The sequence below is a fragment of the Gopherus flavomarginatus genome, chromosome 9, assembly GCF_025201925.1.
Source record: "Gopherus flavomarginatus isolate rGopFla2 chromosome 9, rGopFla2.mat.asm, whole genome shotgun sequence".
Classification (NCBI taxonomy): domain Eukaryota; kingdom Metazoa; phylum Chordata; order Testudines; family Testudinidae; genus Gopherus; species Gopherus flavomarginatus.
This window is the reverse complement of record NC_066625.1, coordinates 3,815,923-3,828,442: the sequence shown is the minus strand read 5'-3', so window position 1 is coordinate 3,828,442 and position 12,520 is coordinate 3,815,923. Positions and strand designations below refer to the sequence as shown.

Sequence of the window (12,520 nt, the reverse complement as noted above, 5' to 3'; positions counted from 1 at the left end):
TGAGCCAAATTCTGTGTATTGACTTCAGCAGGTCCCTGTAAGTTAAGGCAGAATCCAGCCCCCTGTGCATAGTTTTCTTGTTTTCCCACAACACTGCAAAAAAGACACAAATCTGTGCCAGTGTGAGTCTGGGCACACATAATCTGTAGCTCTCTGTTCAAAGGGTAGAAGGGGTTGAGTGTCTTTGCACAAACACTTTTCAAATTATCCCAATTCCAATACTCAACGCCTGCAAACTCCAACCGAGGAAAATGTGTGGTTCCATAGGTGCTGGAACTGGGGGTGCAGTAGCACCCTCTGGCTTGAAGTGGTTTCCATCATATCCAGGGTTTACAGTTTGGTTTGGTTCAATGGCTCTCAGCACCCCCATACAAATTGTTCCAGCACCCTTGTTTGGTTCCCATTATAGCGTGTACCCTCAATACAAAAACATTACTCACACGCTAGCAGGCTCTGGCCTAGAACGCATGTATAGTGGTTGGGTTTTCTGTCCCAGTTGCCTAACAGTAACTGGAATGTAATCAGACAAGGAATGATGACTTGAACACAACTTGAGATGGGTAAGACAGTTATGAGTTCCTGGCATGGGGTTTCAAAGCTGCTTTCATCATGAATTTCTGTTTTTTTGTTTTTTTTCTGAATGGTCTTAGCTTGCAAAAGTCTGTTCAGCAGATTCTGTTATGTTATTGCCAAAGTCAGCCAGTCCAGTCTCTCCCATCCCATGGTAACACACATTAACTTGCTTTTCTCAGGCTACTAAGCTGGTAGCTGTGCATGCTGTCCCTGTCCTGAACTCCATATTGTGCAGCCAGATGTTCTCTGCCCTTCCCGTTTGGGGAAATGTTTAAATTGTGCTTTTGAGAGAGGAAAAACAAAGGCAAACGTCTATGATGCCTTTCAGCTTGAGAGAACTTGTAAATAGTTTTGGGATATCTCCCCAATCCTGCAACTGGCTCCATGCAGGTGGGCCCCTGACTCCCTGCACAGCCCATAGCTTCTGACATGCCCACCCCAGAGGAGGTTGCTCCTGTTTTCCTAGCAGCACACACCAGTGCTATGCTGAAGTTGAGGACAGGAAGTGAAGAATATTTAATCAGTTGAAACCTGAGTGGGGATTTCAGGGAGGCAGCCTGTATAAACCAAACGGGCATTACAGCACGTTACCATGGTTACTGTCCCTGCTCTTACTAAAATCGCCCTGGCACTTTTCATTACCACACACAGTCCACACCTCCTTTTTCATCTCTGCCCCAAAATGGCACTGGTACAAACCAATGCTCTGTAGCACAAGGCTGAGCACTGGTACAGAAAAGTGTTATCTAATAAATTAAAACCATTGTGCCATATTCGGGACATTCCTGGGCTCTCATGCTATCTAAGTACTGACCAGGTCTGGTGCTACTTAGCTTCTGAGATATGAGACCACAACCGGCGGTGGTCTGTCTTTTCTGCTAACCTATACACTATGGGTTAATAGGCACATTTCCTCCCAGTCAGACTATCCAGAAAATAATGTTTATTTAAATCCATCAGCTGCATGCCTCTTAAAAATTGATGAATACAAAAACAAAAAAAAGATTCTGGTTTATCGTCATGGTTTCTGCAATTTTGCTACAAGAAATGCTATCCATGGCTATATTGGAAATTGGAAACACTGTTACTGATGATCAAATGCTTTAAATCTGTTTTCATGATTTTAACTTTTTTTGTTGTTACCCCTCACCATTCAGTTTTTGGCTTGCAATGCATTGTGAAATATTTATACCTCGCATGTAGTCTTGCTGAAGCTAAACTGGAATTTATTATCAGTATCTTAGGGCTGGTCTATACTGGACAATTAGATCAACCCAGCTACAGCACACGGTGGTGTGAAAAATCCACACCTCTGAGCGATGTAGTTAAGACAGCCTGAGGGGGTATGTCCACATGACAAAATTATGTTGACCTAAGTTACGCTGGCATACAGCTGCCACACTAACTAAATTGCTTTTGCGTGTCCACACTGCACTCCTTGTGTCGGCGGTGTGCGGCCTAACCCGGAGCGTGTGTACCGACTGTACTGTCAGCATGGGCCATTGTGGGATGGCTTCTGAAAGCCAGAAACAGTCAATGTAAGCAACGCCGTGTCTACAATGGCAGTGACATCGACATTGACTCTACGGCGCTCGGGGAGGGAGAGTTATTAAGTTGGTGTAGCAGGATGATTATGTCAGTGGGAGCAAAATTTTAGTGTGGATGCTTCCATAGTTAGGTCAGTGTAAGCTGCATTGCGTCATCCTAACTCTGTAGCGTAGACCAGGCCTAAGTCCCCATGTGGAGAGTGCTAAATTGATGTAAGAATTCTTCTGTCAATCTAGCTACTGTTTCTTGAGGAGATGGATTACCTACACCAATCGGAGAACCTCTCCCCTCGGCGTAGGTAGCGTCTACACTGAAGTGTTACAGTCGCTGTGCCGCTGTAGTCTTTCAAGTACATGCAAGCTCTTAGTAAAAAGAGCCCTGTAATATGAAAACCTAGCTAGCCTTCTCCTGAATGTGAACGTAACTTATGAAAAGAAGGGTCTAATTCAAAAGCTTCATCCTCTTTGTGGACCAGACACTAAAGGGGAACGTGAGCTGCTCTGTACAAGCATGTTATGCTAGGCAAGGGGAGAAGGTATGGGCGGGGGAGGGGAGTCAATAGAACGGAGGTCGATCTGGCCCTCGGGTCTTTGAAGTTGACAGGAGGAAGTCCATAGGTAGGTGATGAGGAAGCAATGTTACATAAGGATAATGCGTCCATAAAGAAGAACAGGGCCTGGAGAAGTAGAAGAGAGACAACACAGAAATCCAGCACGGAAAACCACTGTGGGGAAAATAATTCACAATGTGCTACAACAAGGAATTCCATTCAGCTACAAACAGGGAGCAAAGCATTAACAGGTGACTTTTTAAAAATCTCTTGTTTTAAAATGTAGGATTAAAAACAGCAAAGATTCCCATGGTGCGAGAGCAGAACGAAGCAGCTGAACAAATCTCGCTTGCCTTACTCACATGAGTAGACTACCAGTGGGCCAACCTGCCTGAATAGTGGTTTGGGATTGGGCCCATGCTGTCACTTCAAAATGCAAAAGCAAGAAGGAGCTGCATTAAAGGGCGGTGGAATAAGCTATACAATTAGCTCTAAAATGAAGGAAGTGACACAAGGAAAATGAATTGCAGAAGGAAAGAGAAAAACAATGACACAAAAGCAAAACACCTTGTAAACATCACCTGAATTTCAGGATAACCCAGCCACATGAACTGTACAAAGATGAGGCATTCCCTCACACTCACCCTACCCATTATCCCTCCCAATAGATCGTTGGTCAAGAAATTATTTAGCACAATCATTTTAAAACAACAAACACAGAGCAAGTCCCACAGCTGGACTTATTTTCATGGTGTTAAAATTCTATTTCTTAACTCTTTAAATATATAGGAGCAAAACACCATCACGTACCTCCAGAGCCTCTTCCCAAACACTGATAAATACTTAGGACCTGATCCTGCATCACTGAATTGCAGCAGAACAGGGTCTCTCGTGAAGTCTGTATTCACTCCACCCACTTGAGCTGGCTAGCTGTGGTTTCTTAGTTTGCCTCCTTAAATTATTGCTCTTGTTCACATTTGGTTGCACTGAATTACTAAGTGCAAATTCTTACATGGTTGGGCTGGAGTCTAGGAGGCAAGAGACTTCTCTGTCGCTCCAGTTTCTATATGGCAGCTTGGCAAATTCTCTGAGCAAATACACAGAAACCACTCTAACGCCATCTCTCAGACTGACAGTGTTTTCCCCAAACAGTAGGTTGTTGTTGTTACTAAAATGCTCTATGCCAGCAGCAGACAAAAAGCCAAAGTTAGATGTCAGAATGAAAAGCCAACAAAAACTTAAGATATAGGGGTCATTTGTCTGAAACATCTGGAAGGAGAGTAGCAAACTCTGTAGTCCACTGTAGGGCATTGCCTTAAACAAAACAGACATTACAGTGACACCTCACTAATAATACCTTAGCTCATTGGCGTCAATCATGTACTACACAAGCCCTACTTTGTTCGATGTATTAACTGAGACATATTTTCCTTATGTACCTCATGCATTTTTGTCCTTTCAATAGACTGAGTTCATTTTGTTTTTAATTAATTTTATTCCTGCACCTCAACTTGTGCGCTCTTTCTTTATTTTTTTTCCAATTAAAAAAAAGTCTTTCATTGGGAAAAAAAGAAAACCAGAACCTCAAGTTTAGGTGAAGATAAGGATGCTAATTTGAGTGAGATTAAGGTTTTTCATGACTGAAGTAGAGATGTTTTGGTTTTGTGAGCTGGCTGCTTTTGTACAGAGAGAGTGTTTCGCTACTGCTACTTTGTTTTAATTGGATTTCATTTTTCATTATCTGTCAAGCATGACTTGAATCTTGGATAGAAATTTCTTATGTTTATATGTTGAAATAGAAATAAATAAATTCTATTAATGACTTGGAGACCTACTGAAACTTACCAAGTCATGCAAATAACTGAGTTGGGAAAAATAAAACATATATGTGCCTGCATCTTAAAATACATTTATACTGACAGGGTTTGCTTATATTATTTGTTAGGCAACATAAAAATAGGGGTTGCTGACACATCCTCCTATAATAAGTAGGGTTAAATTAGTAATACAGGTCCCAAAACTGCAAAGATTTAACACACGTCAGTAATTCTACATGCCTAAGCCGTCTCACTGAAGCTAATGGAACTACTGAAATGTGCATGTCGGCAGGTTTGGGCCCACAGATTGTAAGAGCAACAACGAGACCTTGCTGCAACATTCTGATAGTGGTATCACCCAAGAATGACCGCTATTATGGATTACTGAAGGACAAATACATGAGTTTCTACTGAACATGTTTAGTCTTGAGAAAAGGAGATCTGATAACGGTCTTCAAATATGCTGAGGGCTGTTTATAAAGAGGACTGTGAACAATTGTTCTCCACATTCACTGAAAGTAGGAGAAGAAGCAATGGTCTTAATTTGCAGCAAGGGAGATTTAGGTTAGCTATTAGGGAAAGCTTTCTAACAGTAAGGGTAGTGAAACTGAAATAATCTTCCAACGGAGGTTGTGGAATCCCTGTCACAGAAGGCTTTTAAGAACCAGATGGACAAACACTCGTCAGGGATGGTCCAGGTTTTCTGCCTTGGTGCAGGGGGCTGGACTTGATGATTCTTCATGCTCCCTTCCAGACTGACATTTCTATGGACAAGGTTCTAATCCCTGTATTTAAAAAAAGAGTCACTAAGATACTCCAGAGGTGTCAGAAACAGTAAATATTCACAGGGGAAAGAAAACAAGTCTCTGATCTCAACTGAAATCTAAATCAGGATTATCTGTCTCACCACCGCATGCATCTGACGAAGTGGGTATTCACCCACGAAAGCTCAAGCTCCAAAACGTCTGTTAGTCTATAAGGTGCCACAGGACTCTTTGCTGCTTTTACAGATCCAGACTAACACGGCTACTCCTCTGATACCTGTCTCACCAAAAAGATCTAATATCCCAAACAAAAAGTTTCCATAAATCCACAACCAATGGGAGAAGAACACTTTAAGATATTAGCAGAATTCCTCTCAATTGGGGTGAATGTACAAAACGGCCAGGGTTGTCACTTGAAAACTCTTGCATTTAAAGTACCTTTTTACATTAAGGACTGAAGGTGATCAATTTACACAATAGCCTTTCCTCTTATGTTTGTTTAGCCATTTTATATGAGATGTCTTCACGTTATTTGCCTTATAGGGTGACTAACTTTGATTTGGTGTTGCTATTAAGTGGAACAGGAGACTGCTTTCATCTAGGTATGCAGACTATATTTCTGGCAGTACTTGTTTTCCTTGGTGATTCTTTGGATGTAGCATTTCTTCTGTATTCATGGTAACCGCTCCCTCAGTGTTTGCAATTTTGAATAAGAAAATGCCGTGTCTGTTATGCTGGCCAAAAGAGGTTTTATCATGAGCATTCCTATCCCAGACTCTGATTCTACACTTGCACACAAGTAATCGCATTGACTTCAGTGGGACTGTTAATATGTGCATAACTGCTAAATTGAGGACTTTACCACAAAGGTTATAGAATTCCTTCAGGGCTCATAGTTGCTGATCAGCACTGCTTTCATAAAGGTTGATGGAGATGCATTTTGTGTTTAAAAATTATTTATACAATCTTTTTCTTATTACAAAATATCACTGCAAGCCATTATGTGAGAATAGGAAGCAGAATATTTAAGACTAACCACTTTGTCTGTCAGTAGTCAATTAAGGCAGCACATCATGGATAGGTTGTAACGTTTCCCTCCTATCTTGTGGATTGTAAAGATCTGGGGCTAAATGCACCCCTGGAGTAACTCAACTCCTATAGCTCTTATCATACAGTTTTGACACACATAATGACATGCTCACGCTTTCTCCCTTTTAGAAGGTCAAACAGGATAGCGATCTTTCTACACTGTATCTTTCTGTATTTCATATCCAAATTCTGCAGTGCATTCCCAAAGGAGGAGCACAGCTTCACCATAACTTATGCCAAGAGAGACAGTATTAAAAACACGTACTTTGATCCCCAACAGAGCCTTTACTGTGCATCCTAAATGATTCATATCCTGCCAAAGTTCCCTTTGCACATTCAGAAATAGCCTCAAATTTGTGATTTCCAAAGATCACTCTTCTTGTGAACCATTCGCATTAACAGGGTTGTAAACAAATAATTTCACATAATTAAAATAGGAAAAATCCTGCTGCTAATAATATTACCTTGGAGTTTCAATGTGCTTGCTCCAGTAGAATGTATAACATGCTTTGAGTATTTAAGTTAGATGATGTCCAGTAGCTCTTGTATATATTAAGGGCCCATCCTAATTGTTCAGGGTGCTTTTACCACCCGACACCGCTGCACAATAATTAGCTGTCTTAAGCACTCACTGGCAAAATGAGTAGTACCCATAAAACCGCCACAATAACCCCAACTTGGTTTAGAAAGCTTGAACTGACGTTCCAGTGACACTTTTAATCCTCATCACTGTCTTCAGAAGCCTTTTAAAGATCCTTATGAGAAGAGACCAATTTTATACACCATTTGTTTTGTCCAAAGCAAAATTAAATTTGCAGAACCTCCATCATAAATGTCTAACTCTGCCTATTGTGCAGCTTGCACAACCAATAAATACATAAAAATTAATCTTGCCCAGTTGAGGGATTTCTGCAAAATTCACTTTCTACTTTATTTTAAGAAATAAATTTAAAAACTTAGCAAGATGTACAACTTCAAGGAATATGTTTTTATATCCTAGGGCCAGAGTATATTTCTACAATTTAAATCTCCCAGTTAAAAGAAACACTTAATGCTCTAATTATGTTGTAGGAAAATAATTAAAACACACACCTCCACTTCTAGATGAAAAGCTGTAGTTCTCTCCGAAGCTACGCTAGGTCTGTCCCCCTGATCCACATTATAAAGTTTTCAAAGGTATTCGTGATTTTTTTTATTCTTAAAAAAAGGACAAAAAGGTGAATGACTTACAGCTTGTATAGGTTCCCGAATACTGCACGCTTCACGGGATTGCCAGTAGAATTAGGCAAAACAATGGCCTTTTAAAACTTCACAGATTTAAAAATGATTGTTAAGCGACACTAACACTAAAGCTGATATTTACCTTTTTGCAATATCAGTAGGATGCGGCTAAACTGAAACTTTCTTATTGCACAGGGAAATAACATTTAGGTGTCTGCTTCCTTTTCAACAAAACCTATGAGAGGGTTTTGTCTCCTGAAGAACAGAAAAGTTATTCCCTAAAAAGTTTTATCTATGTAGGACAACTACTGATCTGAACTCACGCGTTAAAAGAAAAAATAACAATTCCCACAGCTCCTATTCAGCCTGTTTAAAAGACTAGAATAGCAGGTTTGTTTAACTGACAGAACCGTTCTATGGATCAGCCTGATTCTTAAACTTGACTTGGTCATTAACGTCACTGACTCAAAAGCCAGTTAGAAACATACTAATCACCTTGCTTTGCTGCTACTTCTCTCTAGAAGTTTTGATCAAACATTTGAATTGTCTTTGTATCTGCCCCTGACGCAGCCAACACTCGAACCGTGGCCACGGAGTTCCATCTATAGATAGGGCCTTCACTCTGTAACTTCCACGGGGGTTCTCTGAAACCCTCTGCACAACACCTCTCTGCCCCAGCCCAAAGCAACAGGGAACGGCCTGTTATTTTCCTCTGACATACCAGAGAACACCTTAAAAGCGTGGCATAACCATAACACTGTTATTCAGGATCCTGATAGAAGCCTACAGTCCTGAGCTTGCAAAGATTTGCAAAGTCGGCACACCGCCTACAATGCAAAAAGTTGAGCACACGCAGAAGCCTATGCAAAGATCCAAGCCTACATTTGCAAGGCAGTTGCTGATTCTGTCAACACTTATGAATGTGACTTCATGCATGTTAGCCCTGGTTGTGAGTGTCATCAGCAAAGTTACACACATAACACAGGATGTTAAGGGGCCTCCTAAGTCATCAAATCCAGTGTCCTGCTACTGCTGGCAGCCTGTTACTTACACACAAGTAACATGATTCACATGAGGTGTCCCACTGAAGCCCTTGTGTGAAGTTACATGCAGGGCTGGACCGCCTTCATTTACAGATGCTGGAGTTGTTTCCCTTTGATTTCTCCACCAGGCCACTGAATCATTCTTAGTTAAATCACATACTTCAGTAAGTACAGTTCTGCACACATTCCAATTCTTGTACCTCCAGTACTAAGCAATCTGCCCTTGATTTTTCCATAGTTGCCTCTGCTGTCATAGGTATGATGTGTGTCCCAGCATAAATCACAGCAAGTTCTATTGCTACCAATCCCCACTGCAAGACAAGGAAAATTACTGCTGGAAAGAAAGTTTACTAAAACCGCCAGGGCACCTCCAGTTCTTCAAGGTGAGATTTCAGGACCCGGCTCCCTTGGAAAGATCCCAGCCCCGCTGGCGGGGGAGGAAGGGGGTTGCTAACGTTCACAGGTTTAAAACAAAATTATTCCTCCGTGGAAGGAATTCTTACGCCTCGTGCAATCTAGCTCTCAGCCCCGGCCTCCAGTGCCAGCTGCAGCTCTGGTGGCAAGCAGGTCAGCGGTCCCCTCGCGCTTCTCTTCCTTTGACAACCAAGCGAGGCTGCGGGGCAGACGCTCGCGCCTGCTGGGGAAAGAGGAGGGGGAGACCTGCCTTCCACACGCCTCACTCCCACCCCGCAGCTCCCCGAGCCGAGCCACGTCCCGGCAAGCGGAGAGCAGAGCGGGGACTTTGTTTCCTGCGCGCCGGAGGCGGCTCGGCTGCTCAGCCCGGGGGGCCGAGACCCCCAGGACCCTCCCCGGGTGCCCGTGCGCCCCCTCCCCGTGCGCCCAGGGCGCAGCCGGACTTACAGAGCGGTGGCTGCCGGCGGGACGCCGATCGCCGGGCGCTGCTCCAGCCCCCGCGAGGAGCAGTTCACCAGGCAGGAGCCCGGGGCCCTGCCGCCGGCGCAGGAACAGCTGGGGCCGCAGGGCTGGCAGCTCTGGGCCAGGGGGCCCCGGGCCGCGGCCAGCCCCCCGCACAGGAGGCAGCAGAGCAGGCACCAGCCCGAGACGGGGAGCCTGGCCGAGGGGACGCCATGTTTGCGCTGTGATCCAGTGTGTCCATTTCCAAAAGGCATCGCTCACTGCGGGCAGGGCATGGCCCCGGCCCGCCGATCCCCCCGGCCCGGACAGCCCCGGGCCCGGGACGCGCTCGGCTCAGCACCGGCCGGCCCGCTGCATGGCCCCTGCCTGGGCTCAGCGGCCCCGACGCATCGCGCTCCTCCGGCCAGGGCTCGGGCTGCGCGCTGTGTCCTGCCCGCCGCTGCAGCGCTGGCCTGGGACGCGGCTAGGGCTCCTCCTCCCGCCGCCCGGCCCGCCGCGCCAGCATCCTCCTCCGCCCTGACAGCTGGAGCGCAGCGCCCCGCTGAGCTGCGCCGCGCTGCCCGGGGCCTGCCGCCAGCTCCCCGCTCCGCCTCCCAGCCCCGCCGCTCCGCTCCGCTCCGCCCGGCGCGGGGAGGGAAAGCCAGGCCCTGGGCGGCCCGGGCGGCTCCGAGCCCCCGCTGGCCCCTCTGCCCCCGCAGCAGCCGCCCCCGCCCCACCTCTCCTGCGGGAGCTCACGGCTGAGCACGCCCGGGAAGTTTCCTTCTCCCTCGCCAGGGCAGAGGGAAAGAGAGGGAGAAAGAAGCAGCTCTGCCCGGCGGTGCCGTGTGCCCCAGATCCCGTCTCTCCTGTGGGCTCCACAGACCCAGGGCTTCCCTGTAAGAACTAGACCCCCCCCCCCGCCCCAGCCACACACACACGCTCCCCTATGGCCCCTGAAAGCAAGAACACGTGGAGCGTAACCTCTTAGGGAGTGACAGTGCAGCTGTGCAGCCCATCGCCTTGGCATCCAACACTCACCGTCTAACATAGATTGGCGAGAGCCAGGGCCTATAAGACGTCAAGGAATCTGTGGCCCTTCTCTCTTTTTAGGACATCAGAACAGCTGTACCAGGTCAGACCAAAGGTCCATCTAGCCCAGTATCTGTCTACCGACAGTGGCCACTGCCAGGTGCCCCAGAGGGAGTGAACCTAACAGGTAATGATCAAGTGATCTCTCTCCTGCCATCCATCTCCACCCTCTGACAAACAGAGGTTAGGGACCTCATTCCCTTTTCCTGGTGTAGCTACACTGGTCGGGTAGGTGGGGAGGGCTTGGGCTGCCTAAAACCCCCAAACTTCCATTTTTCCCCCGAGTGCACAACTGACTGGACCCACCTGCGAACAGACGCACACTCGGATTTGCAAGGCATTTGGCAGCTGACGTCATGGAGCTGACGTCCATTCTACAGGGCACCTACAGGTCTCTCCTGCAAAACTCCCAGATTGCAGCTGGAGTGCTGGGTTAGCGTGTGTCATAGCTCTGCAATTCATTAGGCATTTCAGACCGTGCCTGGAAGCAGGGCTCAGGTACTGCATGGAAGTGGTGAAATGGAAGGGTGTTTCCTTGCTCAGTGCTATGTCTGAAAAACCAGTGACAAAATAATCCAGAGCTTTGAACACAATTTACGTGTTGCTGCTCATTAACGTAGCAGATAGAAACAGTGGGGAACTGGCTGGCCCAGGGTATTAACAACTAAATAGACTTCTCAGCATTGGGTCACTGGTTCAGATGCAGCCCAATTCAGTTGAAACTGAGCCCTGTCAGCATCTGATGATTGTACAATGGCCTGTGGGACTCATGCCAGTTCCTGGGGGCACTAAGGGTCTCCATTAAAAAAAAAAACCAAAAAGCCGTCAAATAGCGCTAATTATCATCATGAAGGCATTGCTGCACAAAGCCAAGGAAGCTGAACTAACGCCATATCTCTAAAATCAGCTTGCCAGGAAAAGGGTTGAAGCACCTGTTTTGTTGCTCTCCAGGTCTGTCAACGCCAGCCCAATTCAAAGCACACCGGGGGCCGGGGGGAGAATCATAGATCACATCCTCCTAGTACCCTAATGTTAATGTGGGGTTTTAGGCCTAACCTTCTGTATGGTGGTAAACAAAGAGGAAGTCTTAGGTGTCGGAGTCCAGCAGGATATAAGAAAGCCTGCATAACATAGAGAAGGAAACTCTAGCTACTGGAAAAGCCCTTCTTGTTCCGTGCCAGAGCGCTCACTCTGGAAATGAGAATCCTTATTCCCAGTCCAGCCCAGCAGGAATTCCTCACTGTAAACATAACAAATGTGTATGTTTGTTGTAGTCTCTGGGAGAGGTTAGCACATGGCTCGAGCTCACAACCTGAGGAAGCCTGCCTGACCCAGGAAAAGAAAGAGGAGACTTAGCAAGTATCTGTGGTGTCTTCCATAGGGGCACAACGCTTTGGAACACAAGTAGCATGTGCAGGCGTGATGGGGCAGCAGGGAGGGCAGACAGCAGCCTCTGTGGGAAGTGCAGGAAGGGAACTGCAGAATCAGATGGACCCAAGGAGGTTGGAGGTGGAGAGGTCTCATAGACTTTTAAGGCCAGAAAGGGCCATCATGATCATCTAGTCTGACCTCCCGCACACTGCAGGTGGCAGAACCACACCCACCCACTCCTGTAATAGGCCACTAACCTCTGGCTGAGTTACTGACATCCTCAAATCTTGATTTAAAGACTCCAAGTTACAAAGAATCCACCATTTACATTAGTTCAAACCAGTAAGTGACCTGTGCCCAACGCTGAGAGGAAGGTGAAAAACTCCCATGGTCTCTGCCAATCTGACCTGGGGGGAAATTCCTTCTGAACCCCAAATGGCAATCAGCATGTCGGCCCTTGAGCCAGACACCTGGGAAAGAATTGTCTGTAGTAACTCAGAGCCCTCCCCATCTAGTGCCCCTTCTCCAACTGTTGAAGGTATTTGCCAATAGAAGTCGTGGATGGGCCTCATGCCATTGTAGGCAGTCCCATCACACCGT

At 46.2% G+C, this 12,520-nt stretch overlaps 1 protein-coding gene across 1 annotated transcript in view; it reads right to left on the bottom strand.

Annotated features, from left to right (window-relative positions):
- PKD1 (polycystin 1, transient receptor potential channel interacting) overlaps positions 1-9,735 on the bottom strand; it is a 137,092-nt gene extending 127,357 nt beyond the window's left edge. Inside the window, exon 1 of the mRNA XM_050968755.1 lies at positions 9,467-9,735. Coding sequence (XP_050824712.1) covers positions 9,467-9,735 — 269 coding nt within the window. The remainder of the gene's footprint in view (positions 1-9,466) is intronic.
- Between the last annotated feature and the right edge of the window lie 2,785 nt (positions 9,736-12,520).